We start from the raw sequence: 21,377 nt of genomic DNA on the forward strand, positions 1-21,377 counted from the left end.
CCTGATTAATGGAGCTGACATTCCATGCTCCGATCCATAGAAAGCCAGTTTTGTTTCTCCTGATAATAACGTCCTCCTGAGTAGTCCCTGCCTGGAGATCTGATGGTGGTGGTGGTTGTTGGGATGTTTAAGGGGGCTAAACAGCTAAGGTCATCAGTCCCCCATTCCAAAAACAGGCAAGACGAAAATTTACGGACCAGGTAAAACCCCAAGGGGGGAGGAGGCGCCCCTCCCCCCAGTCACTGAAAGAACACCAATGTGGCAGCGAACGCTAGAGACAAGAAGAGTACAGACGAACACCGGACAGAAAGAAACGGAAGAAAAGAAGAGGGCCGGAGACTGGTTGACTGACCATAAGAACAAAAAAAGGGAAAGAGTTAACCATCCGAATACACACTAAAATCTGCAACCAATGAGAGACTCGAGGACAAGAGACACAGAAAGGGAAAGGGGCAGGACTCCCCTAAATGGAACCATAAAAAGGACTACCACGGATAAAATTTAAAATGTCGTCAGCCATGGAGGCATCGTCGCTTGGGGGACCATTTTACTTCCGGAATATTTTACCCAAGAGAACACCATCATCATTTAACCATACAGTAAAGCTGCATGCTCTCGGGAAAAATTACAGCTGTAGTTTCCCCTTGTTTTCAGCTGTTCGCAGTACCAGCACAACAAGGCTGTTTTGGTTAGTGTTAAAAGGCCAGATCAGTCAATCATCCAGACTGTTGCCCCTGCAACTACTGAAAAGGCTGCTGCCCCTCTTCAGGAACCACACATTTGTCTGGCCTCTCAACAGATATCCCTCCATTGTGGTTGCACCTATGGTATGGCTATCTGTATAGCTGAGGCACGCAAGCGGACTCCACCAACAGAATGGCCCATGGTTCGTTGGAGCAATGTATCCATATTTGTTATAGATGCACTTGAAAATGCCTGAAACTAATAGTGCTAAATAAAATACAGCTTTAAAATACAGCATAGTAGAATGATGTCTTCAGACACTTCCCCTTGCCATTTCATTTATCGCTTGGATTGTTTAATCTCAAATCATATGGAAATACAGAAATTCTGTTTTTTTGTTTGATACCGTGATCTTCATGTCTTGGATGTTTTATAAGAGCTTTCCTTATTTCATTTTTTATACAGTTCATCCACAAGTCCAGTACAGGCCTATACTTGTTGCTTTGGGCTCAGTTTACATGTTTATGTTGTCATTTGTTATAATTCTTTCTGTAAATATATGGTGTATTTAGTCTCTAAATTCCACTTAGTAGTGTGTTCAGTTAGACACCATAATCATTTACATTTAAATACATACGTTGTAAGCCTTCACAGGGTGAACGCAGAGTATACTTCCTGCCATTGCCGGTCATTTCCTTCCCTGTTCAAACTGAAAATGGAGCAAGGGAAAAACGACAATCTATACACCTCCATACGAGCCCTGATTTCTCTTATCTTCTCTTCATGATCGTCACACAAGATATATGTTGGTCTGTAGCCTATCATAAATGCCAGTTCTCTAAATTTTATCAATAGTGTTTAATAGACAGAGCTTCTTTCTTCCATGTATTTCCATTTGAGTTGTGAAGCATTTATGTAATACTCATGTGTTAATTGAAGCTACTGATAACAACTTCAGCATCATGCCTCTGAATTGCTTTAATGTCTTCCTTTCATCTCAGACATACATGAGCAGTACTCAAGAGTGAGTCACACAATTGTCATGTATGTGGTCTCATTTTTAGATGACCTATATTTTCCTGGAATTCACCCAATAAACTGATTTTGTTTTCTTTACAACTGACTTTATGTGCTTACTTCATTTTGTGTTGCTTTTCTGTGTTATGTGTAGACATTTAATAGATTTGAATGTGTAAAGCAGCACTCCAGCAATACAGCATTCAAACAGCAGAGGATTGTTTTTCCTGCTCATTTGTATCAACTTATATTTTTCCTGCCATTCATCATAGCAAATAGAAATTTTGTACTGTGTGCTCCCAGTCGCTCAACAATGACATTTTCCTATGCACTACAGTGTCATTAGCAAAATCACATTTTGCTACTCACACTTTTTGTTAGATCATACTTAGGAAAAGAGGAGTTCTGTCACATTTTCCTGGGGCAATTCTGATAATATCTTTGCCTCCGATGAACACTTCCTGTCGAGGACAATACACAGTATACAAAGAAAGTCTTAGAGCCACTCACATAGCAGAGAATCTATTACATATACTCATTAATAATCTGCAGTGTAGCACTACGTCAAACACTTTTCAAAAATCTTTCTGTTACCATTCATCCATGGTTTGCAGAATTTTGAGTGAAAAAGGGGCAAGTTGAGTTCAATTATGATTTGTGGATAGACGCTTTTCTTGCTCAAGGAAATTTATTAGATTTGAACTTAGAAAATCACCAAGAATTCTGCAGCAGACTGATATTGAAGATACTGGACTGTAATTTTGTGGGTCTGTTCTTTTCCCCTTCTTATATATGGGACCATTTGCACATAATTGCTATTTGTATTTGTACCACTTTGTCTCCCTAAAAGGTTTGTTTAGCTTCATTAGTATTTGAACTTGAAGGCACTTACATGTTTATTATTACTGTAACATCTATATCACACCTGATATCATCTGTATCACACCTGATACCTCTCCTGTTCTGTGTAATTCATGTAAGATGACTCTTCATTTCAGCCTTTAAAACAGCTGCTATACATGCCCTGTCTGTAATGTTGAACACTGCAGTATATCCATGAAGAGTGATTATTTTATCAATATGCACTTCTTGTGACAATCTGATGTCAGTTTCTGAGGCACAGATCCTTAGACTTGTATTGTATTGTAGTTGCTAACTTTTGAATTAATGAAATGTGAAAAGATGGACATTACATTACATTTATCATTTTCCATGGATCCCTTGGTGAGGAGTCTCTGGGATGTGGAAAGAGCTTCCCTATGATTGCCTGATCTAAAGTGACCTAGCCCAATTTTTCATCCACCTGATTGGATGCATCTTGTAATGAGACCAACCAAATTGATATGGGCTCCTCGATAGTTGTGTTGCTAATACCTGTTGTATACTGATGACCATTTCATCAGATTTACTTCTTTGATTACCGGTAATTGTGTCAATATTTAATTTCCAATGTTTGGTTCCATCTGAGTTCCTTGTCATGACATGTATTGTAACCCTCTTTCATTTCTCCATTTCGTGTTTTACCTCTTCCAAATTGTCTGTATTATTGGCCTCTTCTAGAATGTTACAATTCACTCTTGTAATAATTATATATTAAATGATTAATTTTTGTGTGTTTTCTGTGCCTTTGGTTGTCACGTCTATTTTTTGTCTTTTTCTGGAATTCTACATGACCCACTATTCAGTTCATTTGTGTTTTATTCTTGTCTCATTTGCATCCTGTACCTTTTATCTTTTGTTTGTTCATTATTGATCCCATCTGTATACCAGATTACTTTGCATTCACTGGTGTATGATATCCTAGACCATGAGATTTTACTTCTGTGGGTTCATTCTGGGACACTTTTTTTATCGTTTCGTGGTTGTTAACCTTGTTGGACTTTATTAGGGCTAATTACTATTATGTATGTCACAGTTTCATGTTAATTCTCTTTTATTGAAGCAACAAGTTGCAGTTGTAGTTGTGCAGGTTTTCTGGTATTGGAATCCACTCTGATGTGGTTGGGGGAATTTCAGTATGTATGTGTCCGGGATTTACCATCATAACTACAACACCCCTACACTCTTCAACATTTATGTAGAAAGGTATGTGTTTCTCTAATAACACTTTCATGTTTCATGTCTCACTTTCTTCTGAGTATCTAATCTTACCCACCCATGTGTTCCTTCTGATGTCTGTTACTGTGAATACATTGACAACTTGATGAAGTATTTAAAATGTCAGATTAAAATTTCTGTTTTTTTTATGTCTACTCCTATTACAGAAATTATTATGTCACTTTTTACTCTATTCTGATGTGAAAATTTAGCTCCATTAATAAATTCATCCTTAATCTTCACATTTGCACTCATAGTTTTCAGTTTTATATTGTGAAGTCCTACTAAATTCAAATATCATCACCTAGAAGATCGTACATCCAGTCTTGAACATTAACAGCTTTTTGTTGCACTACATTTTCTACAAACACATATGTCAGAGAATCATGCCATATGTGTCTAGTCATTTCATTGTATTCCATATAATAGCTGCACAGCACGGTTAATTTACCTTGTTGCTAACACAAACAAACAGACCTCCCCATTTGATCATTGTCAGCTGTAAAACTCATTCTTATACCTGCTGGTCCACAACAACCACAGGTTGCAGACTGGATTATTGAGCCACTGTGCAACACCAGTTGTATTTTTCTGCACACAATATATTTTATGATTACAAACACTATAGTTGTAGTAACACTGTTCACGTTTTACGTCGCACTTCACTTATCGTAGACCGGGACTGTGTCCTAGGCATGCCTGTTGTTAACTGACTGGGCATGACCCGTGCTGCCTGGGTTGTTGTTGTTGTTGTTGTTGTTGTTGTTGTTGTTGTTCCGCCGGCAGAGGTCGCGTCCGAATTCTCACATGCCCTCTGGTGGACGGGACTCTACTTGCGGCAACTACCGTCCGTGACACGCCGTGCTGATGTGCGACTACTGCGATCTTTCTGATAGCTACTGCATCCTCCTCCTTCGGGGGGTGAAGCCACTGTGATCCACTGTGTCGGAAGGTGGAGTGTCGGGCAGGAGCGATGACCTCCCCATCCATTGAAAGGCTGGAGTCGAGGGGTCAGCCAACCCTCGAGCTGGAACCTTCGAGTACAGCTGGAAGTGACCCACATGAAGAAGCCCCTGTCAGCCCACCACCGGAGCCTGGGGCAGAACCTACAACAAACTGTCGAACTCCGGATCCTGTTCCACCTTGGGAGTGGCAAGACCCAGTGGTGGGGACGATGAGGAAGGGACGACCACAGGTGAACCAGCCGCCTGCGAAACCGGGCCTGCGAGGGGGCCGGCTCTCGCTGGGTTATCGCCAACGATGGCGATGCCGATGCATCGCTAATGATGGCGATGCCGGTGCTGGAGCTACTGGAGGCTGCCAAGGCCGAGAACCATCGCAGTGCGGCGGAGTCACAGTGGGGAGAGGCAGTAACACCCCTTGAGAAACCAACATGGGCGCCAGCAATGGGGAAGCCGATGCCTGAGAGGTCGGAGAGTGGGTGCCCAAACGTGGACGTAACTGATTTTGGTGACGACGTACCACCCGGTCCCCCACCTGCAAGGTATAGAGCCGGCGGCCATTTCGATGCAGGACCAGCACCGGTATCCAACGTGGATTGCGACCAAACACACTTGCCCAGACCGACATATCCTGTGGAAAGCCAGGTACTTTGTTTAGCGAAGACTGGCGAGGACCAGGCCGGAGGAGGTGTAGCAGAGTCGTAGGTTGGCACCCGTGGAGGAGCTCTGAGGGGCTGCGTTCTCCCATTCGTGTGGTCCGGTATGCCGTCAGGAAAAACGTCAATGACTCCTCCACAGGAAATTCATCTGTGTCTTAAATGTGCGCACCATGCGCTCGGCATCCCCATTCGATTATGAATGAAAGGGGGGAGAGCAAACATGCCGAATACCAAAGCGCCTACAAAAATCCTGGAAGCCCTGCGAAATAAACTGCGGTCCATTGTCCGAGACCAGGGTGATTGGCAGACCTTCCACAGAAAAGATTTTTGCTAGTGCCTGGATTGCAACTTCTGAAATGGTTGAGGAGCAGCGAACCACATATCGGGAATCAGCATCAATGACAATGAGCCAAAAGCCATTGAGAAACAGGCCTGCAAAATTGATGTGAACACGTTTCCATGCTTGCGTTGCCGGCAGCCATGAAGAGAACGGTGCCCTGGGAGATGCCTGTTGGCTCGCACACTGGGAACAGGCGGCCACCAAGTGCTCAATTTCTCTGTCAATACGGGGCAGTACACATGTCTGCGAGCCAAGGTTTTAGTACGGGAAACACCCCAGTGCCCCTCATGTAATAACCTGAGGACCTCCCTTCGTAAACTTGCAGGAACAACCACGCGAGGAGCTGTATCATTGGTAGCCAGAAGGAGAATTCCTTCCAAGACCGAGAGGCGGTCTCGTAGAATAAAATAATTATGAAGAGGGTCCGAGGCCCTACCTGGAGGGCAGGATGACCACCCCTGCTGAATGAAGCGAACTACTTGCCGGAGAACCAGGTCAGCTGCCATTTCCCTGGTGACTCTAGAACCAGTGATCGGGAAGCCATCAACCGCTTGGTGGGATGCCACTTGCAAATGAAAACACGTGATCTCCTCTCGATCTAACTTAGGATCCGGGCCCACCGGAAGACGGGAAAGAGCGTCGGCATTGGCATGCTGTCCGGTAGGCGAAAATGAATGTCATAATGGTACTTAGAGAGGAACAAGGCCCAGTGCTGTAGTCTGTGGGCCGCCCTATCCGGAATCTGAGAGGTGGGGCCAAATAACGATATTAACGGCTTATGGTCAGTGATTAACTGAAACTTCATGCCATACAAGAAAGGGTGAACTTGGTAACAGTGTAGACAATGGCCAAAGCCTCTTTCTCCACCTGGGAGTAATGGGCCAGCGCTGGACTAAGAGTTTTAGACGCAAACGCCAGTGGTTGCTCGGAACCATCTGCGTTGCGATGGGCCAGGACCGCCCCCACCCCATATTGCGAAGCATCTGTAGCCAGGACCAATGGCTTATGGTGGTCAGAAATAGCCAAACAAGGTGCTGACGAGAGGAGGCCCTTCAACGAGGTGAATGCTCGCTCGCGTGCAGGCGACCAGTCAAAAGGAACACCCTTGCACAGAAGGCAGTACAGGGGGTGGGCTATGGTGGAAGCCCTGGGAATGAACCAGGTGTAATAGGCAATCTTGCCTAAAAAAGCTTGTAACTCTTTCAGCAAAGCGGGCTGAGGAAGGTTGACGATGCCTTGGACCAAACTTCCTAGTGGCTGGACGCCGTGCCGAGAGATGGTGTAGCCCACATACTCAATGGATGGTTGGAAGAAGTTGGACTTACGTAGGTTGCAACGCAAGCCCACAGACCTGAATTTGAGAAAGAGGGTGCGAAGGTTGTGCAAGTGTTACTTGGTGCTGTGGCCTGTGACAATTATGTCATCCAGGTAATTAATACAATGAGGTATTGTCGACGTGACGTGCTCAAGATAACGCTGGAATATCGCCGGGGCACTGGATATGTCGAAGGCCAACCGGTGGTATTGGTAAAGGCCAAACAGGATGTTGACGACCGCCAGCCGTTTGGAGTCCTCATCAAGTGGTATCTGACGGTAAGCCTCCGAAAGATCGATTTTCGAAAAATATTGGCCCCCCGCCATGGCAGAGAACAGTTCATCAGCACGAGGCAAGGGATAGGTGTCCACCACCAATTGGGAATTAATGGTGGCCTTTAAATCGCGACAATTTTCCCAAGGGTTTCCTGACAATAACGAGGGGAGAAGCCCACTCACTAGAAGAAATGGGAAGAACAATGCCTAGGGCTGTCAGGCGGTCTAGCTCTTCTTTTACCTGAGGGCGGAGAGCCAAGGGGATCTGCCTCGCACGTAGAAAACGCGGGTGAGCCGATGTCTTCAACGTCAAGTGAGCTTCAAAGTCTGAAACACGCCCCAGGCCCTCCCCAATGATATCTGGAAAGTCTGAGATCAAAGATTCCAATGATTATTGGGAGTCTTCGGAGACCAACTGTATGGTGTCAGCGATAGAAAAACCGAAAGCTTGAAAGGCATCCAGGCCAAAAAGGTTAGCGGAGCTCGCATCACTAACCACAATAAAAGTAATAGGCTGTGTGACTGATTTGTAAGTCATGTCGATAGTGAAGTGACCAGTAGGGGAATGAATTGTTTACCATATCCGCGTAGACGCCGGTAAACTGGTGCCAACGGGGGCGATCCAAGGTCAGAATAAGTTTGTGCATTCAACAATGAAACTGCCACGCCGGTGTCTACTTGTAGTTGTAACCGGTGCGACTGAACCGACACCTCGATAAAGAGATTGCGTGCCGATGCGTCAGGAGCCTGGCCCGATGTAACTTCCTGAATGTCAACGACCATGTCCTCTGTACCTGCTTCCTTCGATTCTTTTGAGGCTGAGCGTTTGACACTTTTGTGGCCGAGCGGCAAACTTTAGCAATGTGACCTTTTTTATTACATTTGCGACAAACTGCCCAGCGCTGGGGGCACTCTGACGTATCATGATGTATATAGCACGACGCACAGGACGGCAACAGGGGCCGGCGGCCGGAATTCTGTTTACGCGCTGTGCGGGAGCGGCCAGAACGGCTGGATTGTACTGCTCGCATGTCGTCCACCCCGGTTGCAGTGGAGGCGGCCGCGCTGCCCTGAACCGCCGCGACATCACACCACACTTCCAACTGTTGACCTGCGGCGTGAGAGACTTCATACGATTGAGCAATGGACAGGACTTCCTCAAGGGAAGGGTTTTCTAACTGCAGGGCCCATTGCCGGACCTCCCTATCAGGGGCCGAACGCACAATGTCGCCGCGCACCATAACGTGGGACTCTCGCGACTGCTCCGTGACAAAATGACACTTGCGACTAAGACCATGCAGGGTAGCGGCCCACGCCCGGTAAGACTGATGGGGCTGTTTCTTGCATTGATAGAACTCGACCCTAGCCGCCACAACATGCGTGCGGCGGTGATAATATGAAGAGAGCAATGAACACAATGCGTCAATAGACAAGTACGAGGCTTCCTGCAATGGCGATAGCTGCCGCAAAACTTGATACAGCGACGGAGATATCCAAGACAATAAGAGAGCACGACATACCTCCGCATCGGCAACATGAAACGCCTGGAAATGCTGCCGAAGGCGATGTTCATATGCGTCCCAATCCTCCGCCATCTCGTCATACGGGGGAAAGGGAGGAGGGAACGGCGCTGGAGCAGACTGCGTGGAGAGCAATGCTGGAAGCACTTGTTTCATCGTGGCCATGAGCTCCGTCTGCTACTCAGCCAAAACCCGTACTAAATCCTCCATGCCGTGGATAAGCTGCGAAACTGGAACAATGTCGCAACACCCGAAAGAACGACCCCACTCGTCGCCAATTGTGTAGTAACACTGTTCACGTTTTACGTTGCACTTCACTTAGCATAGACCGGGACTGTGTCCTAGCCATGCCCGATGTTAACTGACTGGGCATAGCCCGTGCTGCCTGAGTTGTCGCGACTCCCGCGATCTGTCTGATGGCTACTGCAATAATCTTCTCAGAGAAAAGGCTGTTTTATGTGGCACATGAAGTGTACCACAAGTACAGGTGTCAAGGAGCTGTTGCCCTGAAAGACGATTGATTCATGCCCTCCCATCAGTATGATGAAGAAGGTATCAGTATTCTTCAGACCATGCAACTCTCTGCCACTGTGCCAACGTCCAGTGCTGATGGTCTTATGAACATATCAGTCATAGTTGCCAGTCTCATTGTGTTAAGATTGTCTGATGCTAGTCCCACCACAGTTCAATGCCTGTCCTGCTTTATCAGTTTTCCCAGCCTATAATGTCTGACATCTACAATGAGGGGTGGCTCCCCAATCCCATTTTGTCTGGAAGTGATTTCACCTTGGTTTTGCCACATATTGAAGACACTCACCCCACAGCACTCCTCGAACCCCCAACAAATCGACCGCTTCCTAAATGCTCGTACCGAGCCTCCAGGTCATCGCAATCTGCCCTCAGTCAAACTACATCTACATGTACATCTATATCCACATCAAACTCCACAAACCACCTAATAGTGTGTGGCAGAGGGTACTTTTTGTGCCACTAACTGAGCCTTCAATCTGTGTTCCACTTGGAAGTTTCGTGTGGAAAAAATGAGTGCTGGTAAGCCTTTGTAGTGGCTCTAATTTCTCGAATTTTTTCTTCATGGTCATCAAGCGAGATGTATGTGAGGGGAAATAATATGTTGTATGACTCTTTCTGGAAAGTGCTGTCTCAAAATTTCAACAGTAACTCTCTCCGTCCGTTGCAATTGCTGGATCCCATCCATCACTGCGGGATCCGACTCGCCACAGGAGCATTTCGGACAAGCCCTGTTGACAGCTTACTTGTGGAGGCTGGTGTTCCTCTATTGCGGATCCGGCGCGACCGACTTCTGGCCGCTTATGCTGCCCACGTTTGTAGCTTGCCAGGGCATCCCAACTACCGTCTCCTGTTCCCGCACTCGATCGTCCATCTTCCAGACAAGCGGCCCCGGTCAGGGTGTACGATCACGGTTCGCATCCGGGCTCTACTGTGTGGGATTGAGTTTTTTCCTCTCCCGCCTGTTTTCCGGGCCAATCTCCGTCTGCCCCCTTGGTGTGTGCGCCGACCATGCATTAGGCTGGATTTGGCACAGGGTCCGAAAGACTCGGTCCCTCCTCCGGCCCTCCACCGCCGCTTTGTTTCTCTCCTTGCCGAGTTTCCCGGAACTGCCGTGGCCTATACCGACGGTTTGATGGTCTCTGGTCGCACTGGTTACACTCTTACTCTAGAGGATCATTGTGAGCAACGGTCGCTGGCACCCGGGAACAGTGTATACACTGCCGAGTTGGTTGCCATCTGTCGCGCCGTAGAGTATATCCGCTCCCGCTCAGGTGAGTCCTTTGTCATCTGTAGTGACTCCCTGAGTGGTTTACGAGCTCTTGACCAGTGCTTTCCTCGTTCCCGTCTGGTGATGGCCATCCACGAATCGCTCCATGCTCTTGCCCGTTGCGGCCGCTCCGTGGTCTTTGTTTGGACCCCAGGTCATGTCGGCATCCCGGGCAATGAGGGGGTGACACGCTGGCTAAACAGGCAGTGAGTTCACCGGCTCTGGAACTCGGCCTTATGGAGTGTGATCTCCTGTCGCTTTTGCGCCAGAAAGTGCTTGGTGCCTGGGGTGACGAGTGGCGCACCCTGCCCACGCCCAACAAACTTTGGGTGGTGAAGGAGACGACCGGTGTGTGGCGCTCCTCCATGCGGGCCTCTCGGAAGGACTCTGTCGTCCTCTGCCGGCTGCGCGTTGGCCACACGTGGCTGACGCATAGCCATTTGTTGCGCCGGGAGGACCCACCGCTATGTCGCTGCGGGGCAGCTCTGACGGTGGTCCACATTTTGGTGGACTGCCTGCTTTTAACAGGACTCAGGCAGACATTTGCGCTGCCTGATACCCTCCCTGCCCTTTTATGTGATGACGTTGCTATGGCGGACCTCGTGTTGAGTTTTATTCGGGCAGGGGGTTTTTATCGTCTGATTTGAGTGTTTGTCCTTTTATTTCCTGTATTGACTTGGGCCTTTGGCCTGTGGTCTTAAACTGTGGGTTTTAATGTCTTTTGGTGGTTGGCTTTTCCTTATTTTCATGGTCGGCCAACCACCTTCACACTCGGTGTGATTTTAGTTCCGTTTGTCTGCTCTTTGTCTGTCTTTCTTGTATTGTGTCGTCCCTTGTCTCAGTTCTCAGTTTTTAATGACTGACAGTTTTTATTTCGTGTGATTTTATCGTGGAACAAGGGACCGATGACCTTAGCAGTCTGGTCCCTTCAATCCCACACCCAACCAACCAAATCTCTCCGTGATGCACAGCAATTCTCTTGTAATGCCCGCCAATTGAGTTCGTTGAGCGTCTCTGTAATAGTCTCGGGCTGGCTAAATGTCCTGTGACAAAGTTTTTGCCACTCTTCATTGGATGTTCTCTATCTGTTCTATCATTCCTATCTGTTAGAAATCCCAGGTATGTGAACAATACTCAAGAATCGATCAAACAAGCACCTTATAAACCACTTCCTTCGTGGATGAGTTGCGTTTCCTTAAGATTCTTTCTATGAAGATGAGTCTGGCATCTGATTTTCCCACTAATTGTTTTATGTAGTCATTCCACTCAAGGTCACTCTGGATAGATACTCCTAGATATTTTACAGTAGACAATGTTTCCAGCGGTTTGTATCAATTGTGTAGCTGTACAATAGTGAATTTCTTTTCCTGTGTATCACAATATGTTTCATTTATTTACATTCAGTGTCAACTGCCAGAGCCTGAACCATTCATCAATTCTCTGGAGGTCATTCTGCAAAGCGTTACTATCTTTGGCATTGCTACTATGTTAACCGCATCATCTGCAAACAGCCTTAAAGAGCATCCAGTGCTTTTGTACTAGATCATTTATATACCTTGTAAACAGTAATGGTCCTATCACACTTCCTTGGGGTACTCCAGAAGTTACCTTTACGTCTGTAGATTTTGTTCCTTTAAGAGTGATGTGTTGAGTTCTATCTGCAAGGAAGTCTTGAATCCAGTCACAAATCTGCTCCATTACTCAATAAGCTCATATTTATTTCACTAAATGGCAGTGCGGGACAGTTTCAAATGCCTTCCTGACATCAAGAAACGTGACTTCTGAAATTTTCCCGGCGTATTTGTTCTACTAATAATTTCCGGGTATGCAGCCAGATCCCGTCGACATTCTGCCACGATATTTCGGCCCAGAGACGTCCGGCCGTCATCAGGTGAGTACACACCGAGGGCAGCACGTACAACTCGGCTATGCCACGCATGTCAACACGTGATGCATGTGCTGTAGGATGCCAGTACATTTCGCATGCACGAGAATCGGCATAAATACCGCGACTGCACCTGGGCTCTTCAGTGGTTGTGTACTCACCTGATGATGGCCGGACGTCTCTGGGCCGAAATATCGTGGCAGAATGTCGACGGGATCCGGCTGCATACCCGGAAATTATTAGAAGATCAAGGAACGTGGCATCAACTTGAGCACTGTTGTCTATGGCACAGTGGATCTCATGGAGGAACAGTGAGAGGATTTTCGTAGCATCTCTGTGTGTGGAATCGACGTTGATTTTTATAGAGGAGATTTTCACTCTCCAAAAACTTCATAATTCTTGAGCATAAACATGTTTCATAACTCTACAGCAGATTGACGTCAACGACGTTGGTCTATAATTGATGCATCTGTCCTATGGCCCTTCTTAAAAACGGGAGTGATCTGCACTTTCTTCTACTTGCTAGGAGCCCTTCATTGCTCAAACTATATATGATAAATTACTACTAGAAGGTGAGCAAGTTTTTTTGCTTGATCTTTGTAGACTCTTATAGATATCTCATCTGGTCTTGATGCCTTTCCACTACTAAGTGATTGTAGCTATTTTTCTATTCCATGATCGGTTATCTCAATATCTGCCATTTTGACATTTGTACAGTGTTTGAAATGAGGGACAATGTTACGATCTTCTGTGGTGAAACAATTTCGGAAAACCAATATCACTGTTACAGCCTTCTCTCTGTTATCTTCCGTTTCGGTGCCAGGGTCATCACTGAGTCAATGAATAGGTAATTTTGACCTGCTTACTGATTTTACATACAACCAAAACCTCTTACAGTTTTTACTAGGTCAGTTGACAGAATTTTACTTTCAAAGTTAGAACGCTTCTCTCATTGCTCTCCTTATGCTCATTTTCATTTCATTCAGCTTTTGTTTGTCAGCTATGTTTGTAATTCTCTTGAATCTGAGATGAAGTTCCCTTTGTTTATGTAGCAGTTTTCTGACAAGCTATTAAATAGTGGTGAGTCTTTCCTGTCCCGTGAGACCTTACTCAGAACATACTTGTCTAAGGCATATTGCATATGCCTTTGAATTTTTTTCATTTGTTCTCTACATCTTTGTCCTCGTCACTGAATATTTGATGCTGACTGCTCAGATACTCCGAAATTTTTATCCGTCACTCTTGCTAAGCAAAAATCTTCCTACTTTTCTTAACATTCTTTCTAATACCCATTGTCATTGATGCTATCACAGCCTTATGATCACTGATACCTTCCTCTATATTAACTGATTCAATAATTACAAGTCTGTCTGTTGCCAGAAGATCTGTGACATTACACTCATGAGTAGCTTCTCTATCTGCTCAAAGAAACTTTTGGTCACGACATCCAGAACAATCTCACATGAATTCCTGTCTGTGGCACAGGTTTTGATAGCATGACACTCCCAATCTATTTCTGGCAAGTTGAAGACACCCCCTATTACAGTGACAAGAATAGAAAAATTATTAATGGTATTCTGCAAGTTCTGTCAGAAGTGCTGTACCACTAGAGCCCCTGATCCAGGTGGTCTATAAAAGCATGCAGTTACAATTTTTGATCAATCTTTGATACTTAACTTCACCCTGATTAATTCACAATCAGAATCCATGATACCCTCACTACATTTTATTGGATTCTTTACTACAATAAATACCTTGCCACCATTTGTGACGAAGCAAGCTGGGATAAATTTAATTCCCCTCTTGTTTTGCCACCTGTCTCCTTATTTTTTTTCTTTCAATTTTAACTGATTACCATTGACATATGTGAATAGAATCTGCATTTTCATAAAAGAGAAAGGCTGACCCTCAGATTTAAGAAATATAACACCAGATCTAAATTTGTGCTTAGTTCTATGTATGTAATTGATTTTCTAATTTATTTCGATTATACCTAGTTAGCATCTTTTATTATAGGGCAAAATCAGTAATTGTTTCGTAACTTAAATTCTATTGTTGATGTATAAACAAATATAAATTCTGTAATAATTATAAACATTTGGAAGACGAAATACTAGTAATCTTAAAGTATCCATTTGGCTCTATTCAAAAACATGTTAGCAAAACCAGGCCTTCATTAATTCCAAAGCAATTAACAGTTTTGTCAAAGGTATTGTTTGCATACCTATATTTGTTAATTTCACAATTTAAACAAATAATTCGCCTTAACTCTTGCAGTAGAAGAAACTGTTAAAAAGAACCAATTTTTTGATGTATTCAGTTAACTGAATGAGTTAAGTTTTAATTGTAATTTCTGTAAATTAAACTTCGAACAATGTGTAATTTCAGCACCTGTTATTGTGATGAAATATAAGGGCCCAATGTTGGGTCACGAGTCGGTCAGTCCACAGCCGAGTTTCCAACAAGTAACCTGTGCTGGTTAGAAAGAACAACAATGCTTCAATTTAACTGTGAAATAATTGTTACACAATTAGGCCGTGTGTAAAAACCAATGACAGTGACTGCTTCATACGTAACTGATTATTCTTCAAGAACTGTGGACTTTGTGGTTATGTTTTTACTGCTCGTAGATGTTCAACAGTAACCTAGTGTAGCAGTATGTGGAGTTTCGCCTGCATACTATTATTAATGAGGCTTATTGCAAGTTAAACAGTAGTGCACTGGCCATATAACAGTGTATTATTGGGGGGGGGGGGGGGGGGGTGAACAGTGAAATTAAAGTACTATGAAACACAACTGTGCACCTGCCGGCTACATAATTTGCAGTAGTTAGTGTTGGGATCCACAACCCATTTTTTCAGCCAGTATATCAATGCAGTACTTTGACACTGAGGACAACAATCAACAAATCATGTGGAACCACCACACACTGGCGACTAATCTATCCTTATGACAAACATTCCAGTATGAACTTAGGATTTCATTGTCATTAATGTCCGGCTTCAACCAGATTTCTGTTCCTAACACTATCTGTTCATTATAACCTTCAGTAAGTGATACTAATTCTGGGACCTTTCCTTGGATACTCCTGCAGTTTATTAAAATCATATTAATCTTTTCTATCTCTGATCTGTGGCAACAAACATTCTCTGAGGACATAGTGGCTAATTTATCAGGCAAATTGTCTTTGATCTACAAAAGCCCGAGATGCATGCCACATGTACTCTGCTACCCTATTAGCTGATTCCCAAGTGTAGTGCATGCCTGAACTATTAAGGGGGAACATTACAATTCTGCACCCAATAGTGATGGTCAAGAAATCCACATCCAGTACTGTCACAGAGTCATATGAGCCCCTGGTTTAGACTTTCCACTCTGCTCCAAACTAGAGGACTGCAATTAACCTTGGGTATGATGCTACAAACAGACAGTTTATCCTGCAACTTGCTTGCAATGCCAGTTGCTTTCACCAAATCAGCCATCTGCTTAAAGGAGCCAAGGATGCTCTCAAAGCCAGGTGATAGGCAATCATTCATGCCAACATGTGCCACTATACGCAGCCGGTTGCACCCAGTGCGCTCAATAGCCGCTGTCAGGGCCTCCTCCACATCACATACAAGATCCCAACCAATCATACTGAGTGCACATGCATTCTTTTCTACCTTGCCTTCTATTTCCCTGAGGCGCTCCATCACCCTCTTAACATTGGAGCTCCCAGTGACAAGCACACCCATCCACTGCATTTGTCTGGATTGGGCAGGAAAATCAGCTAACAGCCCAATGGGAGAGGCATCCCGTGCTGGCTCAGGCTTACCATCAACAGTTGGTAGCAACTCATACCTGTTGCTGAGGCGTAGGGAGCTGGTCACATGACCTGCTCCCTCTTGTGCCTTCCACCCAGTGACATGTGAACCTACCACTGTCTGCCACCCACTCTTGAGTGAGGATGGACCAGTCAGACTCAGTTAGATGGCATGCCTTCCCCATTCTACACATGAATAACTTTCATTGATACTACATGTACCTTGTGTGTGTCTCACTAGCAGTCATTCCTCACCAGGTGACGCTGCTATCACCTGGGTGGGTTTATGTCAATAGTCGGTCAGTGGTCATAATGCTCTGGCTGATCAGTGTACATAAGAAAATTCAACACACTGTCTAGTATAGTTTAGCAAATGTTGCACCTCAGTATGTTTACTCATTCTGGATATATTTGTGGAGGCATATCTTTGCTGCCTCACCCTGTATAGTAATGGAAACTACAAGCCTTTTAATAGAACACCAGTCAAAAGAAACATGACTGTGATATTGAGATTGCAGTAAAACCATCTCCTACCTGAAGTTCTGCTTAAGTTAGTTATGTCTTTACCTTCTTTTTCTTGCTGCTATGTACGTCCATTGGTTATTTATAACTTGAAGTGAGAGCTTTTGATTCTATAAACCAAGGGTTCCATCAAATTTTTCATGTGACTGTGTTTCTTCACATCTACATGTTATTATTGTAAATGTAAGGTGCATACTGTTACATATTAAATTAAGCATGTTCTTTGGAAAGCTTTATTTATGTTGTAGACTTTTGAATAAAATTTCATTTGTAAGTTTTTGTTTTAGTACATCCACAGTATATGCTGCTTAATGTTTTCATTACATTGTTGGATTTTGTTTGTGGCTTTTCTCGTCCTTATCAGTGCTAGATATACAAGTCAGTACATGCATAAAAAAGTTGATCATGGAGTGGACTTGTAAATGATGATAGGTTTCCTATAAGTTTTAGAGAATCATTGTATTTGACATTCAGGAATGGTTTAAAAGCTCTTTACTATGACCCCATCTCATGCCCTGTTCTGGCAGAAAACAAAGATTATGTCTTTGTAATGTATCCTAGATATTTTTATAAGCTGTGCAAAATCAGCTGAAGGCAATCTGCATTTGATAAATTCAAGAGAGTTTGACTCTTCACCACATACTGAATTAGGGGACAGAAAGATTATGTGCAGTCTGATAACTATTCCCAACCAATATTTTCAGGTTGAAGAAAATCTTTACAAACATTAATACACCTAATTCCAGTTATATTTGTCATACCCATTGTTATTGCCTCCCAAAAAATTTATGTTTTTTTAATTAAATTTAGTTTTGGTTTGGATATTTCTTCGTTATTTTTATTAGAATGCCAAATAAGGGCGATGCTACATAGGTAACTATTGTGCGACAGTTTATTCACAGATGGGCTATATCAATCATTTTTATCCTTGTTACAGAACAATATGTGGCATTAGTGAAGATACAACACAAAGGCACATAATTCGTGCTGCACTTGAAGCCGTCTGTTTCCAGATAAGAGACATCCTTGAAGCTATGAACAAAGATTGTGGAATTCCTCTACAGAAGCTACAAGTAGATGGTGGCATGACTTCTAACAACTTATTAATGCAACTGCAAGCTGATTTGACAGGGATTCCCGTCAGTAAGTTACTGCATTGAGGCTGTACATGGTTTTGCAACTGCTTGATATTTCTGAAGTATAATAGTAGACTGTGTGGTAATTTTTTTTGAACAGGTATTGGAACATTAGATATGATATGGAGAAATATTTACGTGGCACCCTGAGTCCTCTACTGCAAGCAGAAAAGGGATTAAAAATAAACAAATAGCAGTACAGTGGAACTTTGACAATTAGCATAATGCATTCCAGAATCTTAATTGTAATGTGAAACACTCATTAAATGAAATAATTTATCCCATATAAATTAATGTCAAATACAATAATGCATTCCATGCAGAAAAAGTTCTAAAAGTTTATCTTATTCATGCCATTTACTCAACAAAAATAATACATACATTATTATGTATTTTATTATTCATGATACATAACTAATTCTTTTTTAGTAGGATGCTATCTATAGTCATTTGTTTCTGCCAATGCTTTGACACGTGGCAAAAGTGCAATACAGCAAGGCCTTTGTCAAAAATAGATCACACGCGCACGTGCGCGTGCGTGCCCGCACACACACACACACACACACACACACACACACACACACACACACACACACACAGCAGTGTGTTTGTGCGCGAGTGCAAACACAATTCACACACACATTCTCTGTCAGCTGCCAGAGACTGCAGTCATGTGTGTGTGAGTTGTGTGTGTGTGTGTGTGTGTGTGTGTGTGGGGTGTGTGTGTGTGTGTGTGTGTGTGTGTGTGTGTGTGTCTGTCTGTCTTGTCTATGACTGAAAGTTTATTTTGAGATGTCTTTTTGTTGTGCCTATCTGCGACTCAGCATCTCTGCTGTATGGTGGGTAGCAACTATCTTTTTCATAATATTGTAAATTCCTTGCTGGATTTTCCATTGTTTAATTACTGTCAAACAAATTTGTAGCATACGTAGCCACTGCTTCATTAGGGTGATGATTTTCAATGTGTGATGTAGCCTATTACCATGCTTTCATAATTTCTCGTATTGCATCAGAAGATTGCTGCTTTGTTGTTACAGCCTCCTCCTCATCCTCTGAAGAACTCTCCACAACTTCCTGCTGTGAAACACACTATAGCTCCATAAGCTCTTCGAAGGTCATTTCTTGGCTGTGATTTCCATAAGCTCACCAATGTCATTGTTATCCAGTTCTAGTCCCATGCTGTTGGCCAACGACACAATTTCATTGACTGCAGGCACCACAGGTACAGACTCAAATGCCTGAGAGTCACATTCGACAATGCACTCCAGTCAAAGCTTCTTTGAGGCAGAAGTGAGAGTTCTCTTGGTAGCCCCTTCCCATGCCTTTCTGATCATCTGGATGCAGGCAACAATGTTGAAGTGATATTTCCCAAACTCTCTGAGAGTAGCCTCAGTCAACTGAAGGCAATGCTGAAAGAGTCCTTTGGTGTAGAGATTCTTAAAGCTAGAAATAATCTGTTGGTCCATAGGCTGGAGTAACAAAGTGGTAATGGGAGGCAGAAATTCTTCTAGGAACTGGTCTTGTAGGCTTGGAGAATGGACAGCAGCATTGTCCATAACAAGCAAGACATGGAGTGGCAGATTCATCTGAAGCAAATATTTTGTCACCAAAGGACCAGACACTTGATTGCTCAAATCACAAAAAAGATCACATGTCACCCAAGCCTTGTTGTTGGACCACCACATCACATTCAACCTGTTCTTCTGGACTGTACACTTCTTGAAGGCTCATGGAGTTTCTGAATGCTAAACAAGCAGCAGCAATTAGATTTTCAAATCACCACTTGCATTGGCACAGAACAACAGTGGTAAATGGTCATTCATTGGCTTGTGATCGGACAAAGTGTTCTCCTCTACTTTTATAAAGGTACACTTCGGCATCTTTGTCCAGAATAGACCCATTTCATCACAATTAAAAACCTATTGCGGCAGATAATCCTCAGAATTTATGAGCATCTTGAAGTAGCTGATGAAGTTCTCTGCTGCCTTGTGTTGGAGCTGGCAGCTTCGCCGTACTCTATCTACCTCTTGTCATCTTTTCCTTGTTTTTGAGGACAGTGCAAATAGTTGATGTAGAAAAATTGTATGTGTGTGCTAAATCAGAAGTGCTCACACCATGTCTGCGTTTTTCAATAATTCTGTATTTCATTTCTAAGGTTTGTTTCTTTCTCTTATGGTCATCTTGTGGATTTATCTTTGGGGACATTTCTACAATGGTTACTAACTTGAAACTACATTACTTGTGGAAATGGAGTTCTACAGGTGGTTTGTTTATGTGCCCTTTACTGTTTGGCAGCATGCCATCTTTACAGCTACTTTGCAGGTAACATGCTGTCAAATGATAAAAGGCATACAAAGAACCCAGCCCACTTCTCCAACCTCGTAGCTGCAACTGATGCAGCCTGTCTGCATGATTGGAAGAACAGCAAAATACAATAATATTATCTGTGTGTGATGAGCAATGTAATGGCTCTTAACAGTGGAAGTACTGATATTAATAACACTGACAAAGATGGTGGCAAAGGGGAACCCGTTCTTATATATTAAATAGTCCAACAGACTTAGAAAATGTTCAAATGTGTGTGAAATCTTATGGGACTTAACTGCTGGGACCAGCCATAGACTTAGAAGAACCATATGTAGATGGGTAAATCCCTATAGAAATTCCATTGATATAGCTGCCTAAGAAAACTGAGCCTCCAATGTATCGTCGACATCTCAAGATTGCTGCCTCTAGCAGTGTCAGTTTTATCAGTGAAGGAATGATACAGGAACCCATTATACAGGGTGTTACAGAAAGGTAGAGCTCATTTTATTACTTCCCTTCAAATCACATTAATCATGGAATGCAAACACGCAGCAACAGAACGTACGAGGGTGTCTTCAAACACTTTGTTGCAGGAAATGTTCAAAATGTACTCCGTTAGCGAGGATATATGCATCCACCCTCCGTCACATGGAATCCCTTCCCTGATGCGCTGATGCAGCCCATTGTATCAAAGTCGTCCACAATACGAGCCCGAAGGGTCTACATTTGGTACCGTGGTTGCGTAGACAAGGTCTTTCAAATGCCCCCATAAATGAAAGTCAAGAGGGTTGAGGTCAGGAGAGCATGGAGGCCATGGAATTGGTCCACCTCTACCAATCCATCGGTCACCGAATTTGTTGTTGATAAGCGTACAAACACTTCGACTGAAATGTGCAGGAGCTCCATCGTGCATGAACCAAATGTTGTGTTGTACTTGTAATGGCACATGTTCTAGCAGGACAGGTAGAGTATCCCGTATGAAATCATGATAACGAGCTCCATTGAGCGTAGGTGGAAGAACATACTGATGAAACTAAAATGAGCTCTAACATGGAAAT

General features: G+C 43.7%; 1 protein-coding gene across 5 annotated transcripts in view; it reads left to right on the forward strand.

The window, feature by feature from the left end:
- Positions 1–21,377, forward strand: part of LOC126266706 (glycerol kinase) — a 190,084-nt gene that overhangs the window by 151,872 nt on the left and 16,835 nt on the right. For all 5 annotated transcript variants that reach the window (XM_049971150.1, XM_049971151.1, XM_049971153.1 and 2 more), the window contains exon 9: positions 17,814–18,019. In XM_049971150.1, coding sequence (XP_049827107.1) covers positions 17,814–18,019 — 206 coding nt within the window. The remainder of the gene's footprint in view (positions 1–17,813; positions 18,020–21,377) is intronic.

Source organism: Schistocerca gregaria, chromosome 4, assembly GCF_023897955.1.
Source record: "Schistocerca gregaria isolate iqSchGreg1 chromosome 4, iqSchGreg1.2, whole genome shotgun sequence".
NCBI classification, from domain to species: domain Eukaryota; kingdom Metazoa; phylum Arthropoda; class Insecta; order Orthoptera; family Acrididae; genus Schistocerca; species Schistocerca gregaria.